The sequence below is a fragment of the Athene cunicularia genome (genome assembly GCF_003259725.1).
Source record: "Athene cunicularia isolate RWA chromosome 1 unlocalized genomic scaffold, athCun1 chr1_part1, whole genome shotgun sequence".
Taxonomy (NCBI): domain Eukaryota; kingdom Metazoa; phylum Chordata; class Aves; order Strigiformes; family Strigidae; genus Athene; species Athene cunicularia.
Window position 1 is genome coordinate 129,830,287 of NW_020799091.1, and position 14,502 is coordinate 129,844,788.

A 14,502-nucleotide genomic window follows, 5' to 3' on the forward strand; every position below is an offset into this window, starting at 1 on the left:
AATGCAATATTTTAACACATATAATTGATTCTGTTAATTAAACAAGTTCCAGTGGCTCAAGGAGTTTTGTTGGTAGGACCGCAACTGTACTAATAACACAATTGTCAGGTAGGATTGTCCTTCTGCAGAACACAGAGGCATGAACATTGTACAGAAGGAAATCTACAGTGATCCACCAGTGTGGAATTTAACTACACGTGTTTGACAGATGAAGCCAAAGTGTATTTTTTTCTTCTGTGCCCTTTGTGCTTTTCATGTGCTACCTAAGGGGTCCAATGCATTTTTAAATAAATGATTTCTTATTACTAGACACTATTTATCTTGCAGTAGTCCTCACCTATTCCAACACTTTTTCAACCATTTTTCAAAGGTTCATATATTAAAATACTCCTCTCACATTCAGCAAACATGATATTCCAAGACTGGCTGCTTTGCAGCAGGATTATTTTCTTCATGGTTTTCATGTTACGATATGTGATGATAACACTGTAACATGGTCATCCTAGAATATAATTTAGCATTAAAATTCCATTCCTCAAATATAATTCATGAGACAGCAAAACTTTAGTAAGGGAATTTTATTTTGCTGAAGTGTGAATCTGAAAAATAACACTGTTAAGAATAGCAGCACTGGCATTTCTGGATTTTTGACTTTGCGATTCCATCCAGAATACACTTGGTTTACATGCATAAAGATTATTGTCCAATCCCACCTGTGAGCCTGCCAGGATCTAGGAAGGGACATTTTCTCTTACACTGTGATCTAAGAATCTGAATACCAAGAACAATAGTGCTTCTGCAACCTCCCTTTCTTGAACAATCCACTTTTTCCTATGTTTCACTGACTACTATTTGGTAAAGAAATATGTTAAAACCCTGTGAAAATGCCTAAAACCCTCTCTCAGCAGTAAAGTCCTGCCAAGTTAACAGATATCAATCACTGATCCTATTAATCACTCAAATAAGTAGGCACATCATTAGAATTACTGAGTAAGCAGATGCAAATGTTTGTACTTTCACTTATCAGAGCAACCTTCTGACAGGTATTTTTCCTCTCAGTGCCAAGCTATGCAGGAAGAAGTCATGGAAATCACATGGCATAAGTTTTTGTGTATCTGTTCCAAGAAATCCTGACTCAGAAACAACCCCTTAAGGAACATGTATTTCAGGGTGTTGAGTATTACATGGTCTGAAACGGTGCAAAACACACAATCTGTCTGGATCAAGGGCAAAAAGGACATAAGCTATCTAGAAAGGAGAGCATGCAATTCCAGGCCACTGGAGAGCTCACGTTTACCAGTAATTTCATCATCCTTCCAATGGTAAAGTAGTACACAAGAAAAGGAGCAGGTAGAGGGGAGTGATGGAAGGAAACTGAGGAAATGGGCATGGGAAAAGGTGCTGGAATAGTGGCTCCTGTATCAGAAGTAAGTACCTGTGAGGTATGAGAAGTCAGAGTTCTTCTCAGGGCCAGAGGGTGATTTTAAACCAGAGCAAAGCATCAAGTACAGAAAAAAACTACCAGGGAGGTAGTATACAGCTACTCCAATTGTAAGGTTTTATTCATTGTAATTCACTGCCTATAGAAGTACATGTGATCTGCTTGGTCTGAATGCTTACCCTTGACAGGAGAATCTTTGACATGTTCTTCATTTGCAAATTGCTTCTCTTGCAGGGGTGGTCTTGTGTGAGAGTGGGGAAAGGGTTTGTAACAAATGTTCACCTGTCATTTCCCCTCTCCCCATATAACAGGATCCTACACCTCTGGCACTACAACAGAGACAGCCTATCTCCTCTTACCTCTTGAAGCCAGATTAAGCATACAGTTGCTGGCTGCCAGAATAGGATTCAAGTCTGAGGTTGATTTTCTACTTACGATGTTTCCACCTAATGACTTGAAAAAAAGAAATTTATGTCACCATTATCCACCACCTTCACATTTTTATGTTGACAATATAACATGCAGACTATGCATAAATTTATGCATATTGAAAGCTCAAAGGAGATGTATTGACAGAAAATTCACTGATAAAAACAGAATTTAAAATGTGAGTTTTACATGTGGCCAGGAGCGATTTCACATTTGTTACAATTTGTTACAATTGTTATTGCACCTAATGCACAACATACAGCCATGTTTCTTATCTGTTCTCCAGCCAGAGTTCTTAACTGCTGCAAGACCGCAGAGAAAACCTTTGTCTTCTCTTCAGGGAACTCTACCACTGCATTTGTCAAGATGTCTTTCACTACAGAGAGGCTGCAGGCAGCTCCCAGAGTTAATCCTGTAACCAAAAGATTATGAAAGTGTAATGTGCGCATTGCTTTACTGCCTGGGTTTTAAACTATGTTCAGACCGTACAGCTAGGACTGCTTACATGGATTACAGGCAGATGACACAAGGAGAGGGGCTTTTGCATGTTAAAGGAACAGTGACCTTTCATATCAGGAGACTGAGGGTAAAATTTCATTAAATGATGAAACTGAGCTAATAGCTCATCACTCCTACTAAAAGGCAAATCTCTGCTTCCAGCTGCCCGTTCCAACTGCTTCCCTTGAACCGACTTTGACTGAGTAAATGTTGAGGTGTTTCACACAAAGGTGAGACAGCTTCAAAATGCTTTCAACAGGCTCTTCCTATTTTTAAACACGATTTTCATCATAATTTGATCTTGCTTTGCATATGTACATTCTAGTTATTCTCCTAAAATATAGGTAGGTAGCACTTGCAAAAAAAATCCCCAAACAGTCCTAATACTGAATACAGTATTCTTTTTCCCACTAGAAAGACAATCTGTAACTATATGCATTTGGGTAGGTATACATTTTAAATCTTTTTTAAGATTATACTTTTTTCAAATTCAATATTATAAAACAGTAAACAGTGCCTTTCAATTAAAAGTTATTAATAGACTTTATGTAATTTATTAATGTTTTGAATGAACACTGGAATGCAATCAAAAATATATATCAAAAGATATATAATTTTTAATGGCTTTTTCTTACTCTAGTGAAGCAATAGTAAATTTTGTGGGTTTAAAACAAAAACTTCATCAAAATATGTTTTAAATCTAATTAAAGAGAGGAAATACTATTCCTGGCTGGCAAGCTAAGCTGCATATCTCTTGGTTTAGAACTAGTAAGTCTCACCTTCTCGTAACTGTTTTATTTATAGATTTTTAAAATAGTGATAAATATTCTCCCCACTTCTTTTCAATTCCCAACTACTTTTCAGCTAAGAACAAACTAGTCATTGACTAGAACTGGATGACTGATATGAAATGAAAAATATGTTCTAAATGTATGACAGAACTGTCAAATACAGTTTACCATTTCAAAAAAGTGGCTTTAGGCATACCACAAGTAATTTTCATCAGATATAGGGTTTGACTTTCCTTAAAAATTTGGCAATAAACTTGCACAACCTAATTTATATTTAATTAATTTAGGCTATTATAGTAAATTTAAATCTATTTCTAGTTATTTCTGGTTTCAATACAATTTATTTAAAAACTAAAACGCAGTCTAAATTTAACTTTAAAAATCTCCATGCTTATCTTAAATATATAAATTGAGGTACAAGACTTTTAATCTGCAATAATTAATGCTGTTATCATTGAGAACAAAATGAGTTACTGCATATTAGCCACGCCAGTTTAATCACAGCCTTTTTTACTAATGCAGACAAGTGTGCAATGTTGCTAACTCTCCCCGTGGTTCTTTGGGGGTCTCTTCTGCTATATAGCATAGCATGGTACAGAGATCACAAAGCAAATATTGCATGACTTAGCACCAGAACAGTGTTACCAGAATAATTACCCTTGCCCTTTTGTGACTAATGGGGCCCAAGATAATATTGCTGGTCAGTACTGCACTGTCAGGAAGACAGAATTGTATCATGCACTGGGACAGTGGCCACAGCCACCTTGATCTGGGAAAGATCCACGCATGTTTAGGAAGGAGTTGCACAGCACTTCACACGTTCAGCACTGAGGAACAGAGCAGCACCCCTTCCTGCAGAGGAATCTCCTATGACTGAACAATGTAAAGTCTACTTACCGTCATCCAGGCATTTCACCACATTCAGATCTGGGATCCTTGCAGGAGCAATAACAATTGGATGGAACACGCCTCTAAATTTCATCTCTGGTCCTACCAGATAGGAACAGACTTAGACAAAAGACATTTTTCATAATGACAATTTCAACAAAGTGGAAAGTTATCTTACGGATGAAAATGGGAGAAGAATGATAAACATAGCTCCACTCTTCCCATTCACACTGGACCTGTGTCAACAGGAGCCATTCTGATTGTATACATACCCACACTGGTGTTCCCAACCAAAAGAGGTGCTTTGGGATAGGAAGCTTTCAGATCCAGTAATTCATCTAAGCTTACAGGAGAAATCCATGTCATTCGCTCCCCATGAAAAGACAAAGTTCTTTTTGGTTGATTTTCAGCCATTCTCTGATGGGAAAATGTAGCAGTTTTAAATATTTAGACATTAAAAAATGGCAGAGTTATACTTAATCCTTCAAAACTGGACAGAAATGGGACTTCTATGCTGGCTTTTCTGCACAGTGGCAAATTTCTAAGGTGCATGGCTGAAACATCTTCAGTTAATTCCAATGAGCTAATAAACAAGATTGATAATAAATAGCCTCCAAGCAAAAAATGTAGGAATAGATCCTGCAATTGCTGAAATTATTAGAAAAGAGATAAAAAATACTTAGGGAAGTGTCTGCACACTTAGCTTGCTTGGAGGTCACCAGTGACACCGGCAGCAGCATCCCTTTCTAGATAAGAATGCATGTGGATGTCTCTGGCTGTTCTAGCTCTTGGAAATCGTTTGTGAACTAGTGGTGGCACAAATGCACAGCCAAGAATCCTTGTCCCACAGTTACCAACCTTCCTCCACAAGCAGACAGCTAGTTACAGAGAACTTGGCTTTGAATCTATAGATTGACAATGTAAAGCAAACAGTTTTCAGTTTTTCTATGAGAAATATTGCTGTCAATTGCTGCTTATATCTTTGTCACTTTAATCACTGAGGCTAAACACTCCCCGCTCTGGGTGGCTGAGGCTGACATTTTGACCAACAAAACTATTAAGCCACAAAACGGGGAAAATGCATTGTTTTACCAATGCCAAAAGGTGTTTACCATTCAGTCTGCTGAGAAGCATTTGTATCTTCAGGTGCTGCACTGAAAACCCAGTTTTGGTCACTTCTGTGCCTTCTCACCCAATACCTAACTCTGCACCTTCATTTTCCCAATATGACTATTTTTTGTATGTGAGCATTCAATTAGCTCACTGGAAAAAGAAAGGAATATAATTTTGGATTTACATTAAAATGTTATGACGTTTCTTCTGATTAGTTACTGCTAAGCAGGACTTCAGAATGAGTTCTGAACAATGGACTACAAAGGAAAAGACAGAGCTAAAGCATAGTCTATAAGTATCAAAACTTACCATTAGTTCTGGAGGAAATATAAGCTCCTGGGTGGGATCTAAGGGCTGGAATTCATCTGTTGAAAATAGTCTGGTGGAAACCTTAAAAAGAAAGAAAACAAGCAAAACCCAAGAGTTTTCTCTCATCATTAATTACTTTTTTTTTTTTAAAAAAAAAAGGAAACCCAAAAAACAAACCATCAAGGTCCCACTGAAGTCAGTAGCAATTTAGTAATTCCATTAACGTTTGGATTTGGTGCTAAATTACCATGTATTATTTGGAGCTGCTAAGGCGAAGGAAGTGGTCTCAAAGTTCACTGCTAGCACAAATGAGTGTAGAGGCAACCAACTCAAAGACTAAGCAGAATCTTCCTGTAGTCCTGCTGTAAGAGAGTAGCTGGTTTCATGTCAACCTACAGTACTCAAAACCTGATGTAGTAGATCAGATATTATTGAAAGTGAGAACAAAGTCAAATATTCATGTGGATAAGAGGTTTCATAAAAAATTACAATAATAACTCTGATTTTTAAGAGTGCACCAGTTCTTCAGACTCAAGACAGCAGTTATATTTGTAAGAGATCAGTGGTTACATTCGGATCATCACTGATTATTAATTTAAGACAGTTTCATATATGCCCTGATTTCTTGCATGATATGATGATCACTGTATGAGTAGAGCTGAGAACACTAATATTCCTGAACTTGAAGGACCGCTCAAATCTGAACTCTGGAGATCCAAACTACTTTATACCAACTATCTGCCACATCGTCACCTTCTCATATGAAAGAATCCTTAATTTTTAGAAATATCTCAAAATTTCTTGCAAGGAAAAATAAAATATCTTATTTCACAAATAATATGCAAGGTGAATAAGGTAGAGGATAAAAATGGCAGACTATACTGCATTTACTGTAATCACAAGAGAAAAGCCATGCAATACTCTTTCTATAAGTTTTATATCTAAATAGGACAGGTAAAATACTTAAAACCCTACCTTCTCTTCCTTGTCAAATAAATCATCTTCCTGATCCAGGCAACACTTCTCGTTTGTTTTCCTTTGACAACAAATGGATTCCTAAAGTAGGAATATTCCATTAGTGAAATATTGCCCAGAAGGGTAATGAGTTGAATCCTGCTTAAGCCAATAAGACTGTCTCTTTATATTTTAATAAAGTCCTTGATGAGGTTTAATGATAAGATAAATCAGAAGGATTATGTGTTAAAAATAAAAAGTTAAAAATAACTTAAAATCATCAGATGTTGAAGTCCTTAATACAAAGTAATTCATACTATGTGAAATTAAGTTTACCTCGTGAGAGGACACATAGATAGTCTGTATTATTTCTTTTATCCACTGTTCACTCTCCCATTTTTTTCACTGTAGGTTCCTGACATGTTGCATTGAGTGATGAATTACTAAGAACATGGATCCAAATTCTGCTTTTACCTATGCCAGTACTGACCCACAGTAAAACACATGGAGTTACTTCAGATTACTCTTCATAATCCAGGCTAGACACCAAGTTAATTTGTGTTAATCAATTTTTGTAATGGGTTAGGCCTCTATACACCTTACTCAGACCTACATCTCTTAACAGAACAAAGAGATGATCTTAATGAAAATCTTGATGGTCTGTATACATATATACACTAATGGGCACAATCTACTATTCCTATCATCACTACTTCTTACCTTACAGAAGGTTTTACAGGCATCTAGGATCGGCCTATACCCAGTGCAGCGGCACAAGTTCCCTGAAAAGAAGGGCACTGATAAGAAAAAGCTTTGTTCTAAAGCACGTGGCTTTCAAATGTCACGTCTTTATAAGAGGTTTGCATTTTTGAAGCTTAAGGAGAAGTGTTAGCTCTCCAAAAGACAAAAAAGATCAGTGTCACAAGACTTAGGACCCTGCAACTCCTGAGGGAAAAGGTTATTATTTCAAGGACGCACACAAAGTATCTGAAGAAAATGGTTCAAGGGTTCAAGGACATACCTACAAATTAAAAAGTGGCAATATTTACCAGCCAGAGCTGCAATCATCTGCTCTGAAGTTGGTTCTGGGTGGTTTCTTAGCAAAGTGTATATGGACATCACCATTCCAGGGGTGCAGAAACCACATTGGGAGCCGTGGCACTTGGCAAGCCTTTCCTGAAATGCAACACCACAAATAGCACTCCTTCCAGTGTACGTCACCATTCTAATGAACTCTCTCTTAAATGGGAGATGCCATACTAAATGTTGTCTTCATAGTAAATCAGAACTTTTAAGTAAAACAATTTAAGCAATCTCAAATAAGAATAATTATTTTGTGTGTGATGCCCAGACACATCTTACTAAGGAAGCTAATTAACCTTCAGTGGACTTCTGTCTTTTTTGCATTCTCACTAAAACATCAGCTAAAGAGACTTTGTCCAGGATGTGCCATTAGCCCAAATAGAGCACAAGCCCGATCCACGCCAGCAATTCTTTCATACCAACTATCTGATAAGGCTGTCAGTATTAAAGCAAGATCCGTCATGAGCCCTGTCTCATCAGCCTTGATCAACGAACCATCAGAAACTTGTGGTGTCTTCTGTTATTATTTCGTAGGGAGAATAATCATCATATGAAATTCCCATGTGCCCTAAAAGCACTGCCACTCAAGCCAGCCCATAGCAAGGAAGAAATCAGTAATCCTCTTACACAGTGATACTGTACTCTCACCTGAACTGGATGAACCCTAGTTTTTGTACTTCCAACACCTTCCACTGTGGTCACTGCTGCACCATACAAGGAGCAAATGGGAAGCAAACATGCATTTGCTGAATAATGGCTTTGGAATATAAAGGAGAATAAAGAACATTAATATTATTATAATAAAGATGCATTAATATAATTTTGTTGGCAGTCAAGACATAGTTTATACTTACAAAGCAGTCATTATCATCATTTGGAATAAGAAGAGAATAAGTTTTATAGAAGGTATCACTTACTAGCTGTGTTTGTTGTCCCCAGTATAAAAACCATATCTATGAGGACAGTTCTGTAGAATTGCATCTTCCTTAATATTTCAGTCTTTTCTAATTGCCCTCTTGTCTTTCCTGCCCACAAACAACCTGCAAAGTGTGTTTTGGAGGAGGAAGATGGGGAGGGAGGGTTGGTGTAGTCATTTGAAGGAAATAAGGAATTACTGCTGCAAATTTATAATCAAATTTCTGACCCAAAGGAAATTCTGATGTAAAATAAGTATCATTCAAAATAGGAACAACATACCAAAATGAAAACATTTCAAAGCTTTTCATCATTAGCAATAAAATGTTTTGGTTTACTATAGCTGAAATGTTTATTTTCAAATGTCATTCTGTTTTAACTTCAGCTCCTATAATAACTTTAAACATTTTCATTTGCACTGCAGTCCAGTGTAATGCAATTGTCAAAAGGAACAACCAGTTCATTTTGCCTTTTTCCCCACCTAAAAAAGATATTCAACTGACAACAACATGTTACCATTTAAAAATTTCACTGGAGTTTTCTCAGTTTAAAAGTAATCTATTCCACTTTCCAGATTAATGAAACTCTGGTTTTGAGTTTCAAAGTCCTTTTTGTGAGTGGAGTGTAGGGAGGGAGTTCAGTATTAAAGGGCTGGTAAGACTCAAGCTTCTGCCTGTCCTATATTCCCATCAGTCATATGACAGAGCTGCGGGTAGGAGCCACATTCCAGTGGTAAATACAACAAGTGTTAAATGTATACCCCCAAAAAAGAAAACTCCTTGCAGGAGCTAGCAGTATACATGAGCAAATTAAAACATTTGAGCATGATATTTCAAGCAAATTTACAACATAGCTGAAGGACCAGTATTTTTCACAGTGTTCTCTTTTGGATTAAAGTGTCACTTCCTTTCAATTCTTTTATTATTAAGTACAGATTTTACAACTTTGTCTTTAAAGTTTCATATCTGAAAATGGTATCTACAGTTCTAAGATTCTGTGTAGTTTTCAAAATAGTCTGTTAAGGATACCGTATCTTCTTCGAAGCTGGCTCATAAGTTGATATCATCACTGTGCAGGCACCACAGCCACCTCCTCCACAGCCATACTTAGTTCCTGTAAGACGGACTGAAAATGCTATCATTAGGGAAAAAATGATCAGGGATCAGGTTTCATTTTGGTCTTTATTCTGCCCAAAGTTGGAGGTCACCTTTTTTCCTGAACTGCTAAGGAATACAGAATTGGTTTGGTATGACAGCAAATGTATCAGACTCCTTTCTGTGTTGGATTACAATTTTCAGTGAAGATTGAAGCTAAGGAATGACATGACCAAAATTCTGTTCCCAAGGAAACAGAAAAATGGATTCTGATTACTTTTAGAAGAGGAAAAAGTTGTGACAGAAAGAGGAAATGAAAAATAGTTTTCCAAGTGAAAATATGAAAGGACCTCTTGCACCAAGTCTTTAGCTCACCAGTCCCTTCCATGAACTGACTAATGACAAGCTGACTAATTAGTGACTGAGTCCCTCATCCACTCTGTTTTTCCTGAGTTAGGTTTCTGCTGGCCTAATGAGTGTAATTAGTACACAGAGAGGTCTGAGGAACGCCACAGATGGCATAAAGTGCAGGAAGAGAACTGTCTACCAAGAGTCAGGAATGATGGAGGGGAAAGGGGCTGCCTTCTTTTCACATCACATTGTCAAAAGAAAAAAAATGTTTGTCAACATGAGGGTTAGCATTCTTCACTTGCAGTAAAGTTTTGTGATGCATATATTGCTTTAAGGTCTTATCTAATAAAGCTCTACCACTTTTTCCACTGTAAAGTGCTTACTGAACCCTTTCACAGACATCCTACACTGTCAGACAAAGAAAATACATTTTAAGATTTAAGTTTCTTCCCTTCCTGCACTTCTATTTACTTGTTAATCTACAGTGGGCCTTCTAGTTATTAACAGTGCTCTAATGTGCCAATTCCTATAGCATTTAGCCTCAAAAAAAGAGATGACATGATGCTTAAAGAGGTATTGTACTGTACCTTGCAATTATAAAACACATTACCAAAGATGCTAAAGTTCCTCATGCTCACTCAGGCAACCATTTCACATTATAAAGTTTGGCAACAGCAGCATGAGATATTCCTGTCCTATTATTTTTGATCCCTGACATTAATTTTTGTCTCTTTACTGAAGTTAGTTGTCCCCCAGCTACATTAACTCAACTATATGTGGAGGCTCACCATAAAAAGGATCACTTCCAGTATCTGGCTAGCAAAGTGGTCTCAGACACAGCTGGGCAGGTGCATCTTAGGGAATAGCACACCACCATACAGACCTAGGCAACAGAGGGCAGGAATACTACAGGTTGACATTTAAAATCTATTGTGAAACCAACTAGCTCCTGAAAAAAGCTAATGTTATCCTCATTTTATAAGCAGGGTACAATGATACAGCAAGGTTAAATGATTTTTCAAGGTATAAGAGCAAGTCAGTGCAGAATTACATTATCTCACTCACCAATGCACTTTAACCAACAAAGTACAACTCTTGCAGTAGGGCTGGTACTGATCTGCTTGGTGGGTTTGGTCTCTTCTCCCAAGCAGGGAGTGATAGAATGAGGAGAAATGGCCTCAACTTCCACCAGGGAAGTTTAGATTGGACACTAGGAAAAATTTCTTCACCAGAAGGGTTGCCAAGCATTAGAACAGGCTGCCCAGGAAGGGGCTGAGTCATGATCCCTGGACGTATTTAAAAGATGTGCAGACATGGCAGTTATGGACATAGCTTAGTAGTGGACTGGGTAGTGTTAGGTTAATTGTTGGACTCGATGATCCTAAGGGTCTTTTCCAACCTAAATGATTCTATGATCCTACTTTTTATAGTCCAGTGGAATCTGAAGTTGTTCACGTTCCTGAAGAATAGTTTCATAATCACCATAACTACAGCAACCTAATCTGCTCCAGACTCCTCCTTATGACTGGCCAGTAACAAACATGTTTCAACTTAAGTTTTTCTTTTGAGACAAATATGAAAAATCTCTCCCATGTGAATCCTATAGTACACAGTACATCACTTGCCCTGTGTGGGTATGTTTCATGAGACAGTCTAGGAAGCTGCAAAACAGAGAAATTCTGCTCTTCCTCACAGCTGCTCCCTGCTCCTGGCTGAGAGTCCCTACACGTGTTCAGAATATTACACAACAGCTTCATGAACACTGAGAATAAGCTTGTGACGCAGCAGATTTTGGAAACATCCTAAGAACAGCTGAGAGCAGACACATGGTCAAGCCTCTGAAATGGTTAAGAGAAAGACAGGTAAAGATCAGAGCAAGTGCTGCACAATTTGTAGCAACCCAGAAAGCCACTGAGCTGTGGACTGAAACCAAGACAGGAGGAAAGAACCTTGTCTGCAAAGACAAAACTGGCAGGGCGAGATTTCTAGTTCTCCCAACTTCTGTCTTACTAATATTTTTTTTCTGTTTTAAAAACATACTTCATATTAACTTACTTTTAAACCTGGTTTTTGAGTTTAGAAATTTGTTTAGAGTTATTTTAATAAGAAAACATAGATCACCTCAAAATTCCATCAGACTCAGGGTCTCATCACAAGATCTTGCTCCCTTTCCTGGGAGAACGACTTTCAACAAAGCTTGGAGAATTCTATTCTGTCAAGCTTTCTGTATACGGCCAAAACATTCTTAAATTTATTTATGGGGGAAAAGGGGAGGAACACAGATACACACACACATCATGCCTGATGGCATAGCTTTTGAAGACTAGGCTAAAAATACAGCAGCTCACTGAAGAGTATTTGGCTTAGGAAAGACACATCATTCAATATGGTTGTTTTAAGGGAGTCATAACTTCCTTAACCTGGTAAATCACCTTTTAATTATCATTTATGAGAATTTTGCTTGAATAAGGCTTTCAAATGAGTGACTTAAGGGAATAAATAATAAAAGGATACGTCTCTTTCGCAGATAAGACAACAGCATTTGTTCAGGATCAGCATTTTTCTCTATTATCTGCAGAAATTAAAAACAAGGTTTAACTAAGAAACCAAGGCTTTTCAAAATAGTTTCAAAAACTATGAGTTCCCTCTCATAGAACTAGACTAATTGCCAAACACCACAGCAGAGTTTGGGCTCCTTCTGGAAATTCCTTCTCAGATATATACATTTCCATGAAAGATGTGCCAGGGCTTTTTGCAACTACTAAAAATAACTGCTGCTCAGTGAAAGGTCATACTGAGGGTATTCACCTTCAGCCATGCTAGAAATAAAAATGCAGAACTCTGCTACAATATACGCAGCATAGCATAAAGAACTAATCATTTTCAGATTTTAGAATCTCCCTGGCATTTTAACCTACTGGCATGAACACTAGATAGCCTGTAAAGCTATCAGCAGGAATCAGTTTTCTTCTAGCTTTATTTATATAAACTTTCACTTGCTGTAATAGACTAACAACAGAGAGCAACAGAAATGCCTGCATTCCTGATCGATTACAGCATTTCTTATTCCATTTGCTTAGAATCAGCTAGTTCCTTTCAGTTTCACTGAATCAACAACCAGTTTAATACTGTTCTTGCAATATTATCTTCAGGCTGGCTAATAGCCCACTCTTTGGCACCCGAGTCTTGCTGACTTTCTGTTGTGTCTCTGAAAATCTGATACCATCTGATACCTCTCCTCTGATATTCCATCAAAGATGAGAAGTCAGGCACATACAAGTGAAAAGGTGGTTTGCTCACCAGCCAAATCTGATACCCAGATGGAAGTTCATTGCACTTTGACATGTTTTTTCCCCCAAACGCATCAGAGCTAACAAAAAGGGGGTTTTAAACACGTTTGTCCTCTTGTGCCATTTCTTCCCTTCTAACAGCACTTGCTGTAATGCAGAAGAGCATTAACTAACTAAAGCAATACCTGGAGGTTGATTCGCTTCTTACCCACGGTGGAGGAGATGGGAAGGAATGCGTCTGGAGGCTCGTGTGAGGGAGGATTCCGTTATATTCCCATGAGGAAGAAGTCTGAATGCCCGCACCCTTCGGGGTTACTTCTGGAACAGCAGCCCCCCTTTCCCCACACTCTTTCCGGGCAACACTTACCTTCCTCCCGTTCTGCCGACTACTCCCAATCACCTTCTTGCCTTTAACATGTGTGGAAAGAGTTTCCAGGACTATTTTCTTCATCAACTTCCCAAGTTACAGTGGAAGATACAATGAAGTACAAAGAGTACAATTTGGTTTGGTATTTTTAAGAATACGTTATTAATTTAAGAGTATCAGTTACACCTCTTAAAGAGAAGTGTACCGTATCAGACTAGCTAACCAAAGACCTGGTCTCTGAAAGTTTCAACAGTGAATGCCCTTGGGAAAAGTATAAAAACTGGTCAAATGCATAGTCAGGTTTCTTCAGAATACTCTTCCAGCCTTCAACAATTTGCAATCCAGGGACATCCTGTGCCAGAAATGGTGTTTCTGGTAATTCCTCATAGATTTTTCTTCCATTAATTTCTCTAATCAATTTTTAAGCCCGTGTAAACCAACTACATCTACACCTGTAGTAAGGAATTCCTCAGCATAACTGCATACTGTGTGAAGAACCACCATCTATACCCAAAAGAAGTTAATTTATTTGTATCTGTCTCATTAAAAATGAGCTATGGCTCTCCTGGTTGCAAAACGTACCTGAACCTTATCCAATGTGATCTGTAAAAGTTGTGTGGGCTGTGAACTATAGCCTGCAGCTGGCAGCATCTACGATTCAGATAATGCCAGAAAACTGTTTGTCAGCTGACAGTGCATTATGGAATGCAGAAGTGATTGTGAGAATCCAGAGGGGAAGCAGTACAAAAACCTGATAGCTGAATGCTATGATGTAATTGTATGAGACATCACACTAGCACTCTCTCAGTCAGAAACTCAAGGTGTTACTTTGTCTGGATCCTGTTTGCTACTGAATTTCTATGGCAGTGCTATTTTCTTTCTGTCTGCCTCCGGCAGGTAGATACTATACTGCTCTCTACTATTCCTCAAAATGAGACTTCCTCATTCACATTTCAGTATGTTTCTGTCAAATCTAAAA

The 14,502-nt window shown here is 37.9% G+C and overlaps 1 protein-coding gene across 6 annotated transcripts in view; it reads right to left on the minus strand.

The window, feature by feature from the left end:
* Positions 1-13,530, minus strand: part of LOC113480959 (aldehyde oxidase-like) — a 44,588-nt gene extending 31,058 nt beyond the window's left edge. For 2 of the 6 annotated variants that reach the window (XR_003398583.1, XM_026850164.1), the window contains exons 1-12: positions 13,524-13,530; positions 12,381-12,438; positions 9,450-9,546; positions 8,134-8,263; positions 7,473-7,599; positions 7,144-7,205; positions 6,445-6,525; positions 5,470-5,550; positions 4,320-4,464; positions 4,057-4,167; positions 2,131-2,282; positions 1,801-1,894 (exon numbers count right to left, since the gene is read on the minus strand). Coding sequence is in view for 5 of the 6 variants with exons in the window: in XM_026850164.1 (XP_026705965.1) it covers positions 1,801-1,894; positions 2,131-2,282; positions 4,057-4,167; positions 4,320-4,464; positions 5,470-5,550; positions 6,445-6,525; positions 7,144-7,205; positions 7,473-7,599; positions 8,134-8,263; positions 9,450-9,546; positions 12,381-12,408 (1,108 nt within the window). In the remaining variant the exon portion in view is untranslated. The remainder of the gene's footprint in view (positions 1-1,800; positions 1,895-2,130; positions 2,283-4,056; positions 4,168-4,319; positions 4,465-5,469; positions 5,551-6,444; positions 6,526-7,143; positions 7,206-7,472; positions 7,600-8,133; positions 8,264-9,449; positions 9,547-12,380; positions 12,439-13,523) is intronic. The other 4 variants (XM_026850187.1, XM_026850179.1, XM_026850171.1 and 1 more) reach the window with 4 other exon arrangements.
* Positions 13,531-14,502: the final 972 nt, after the last annotated feature.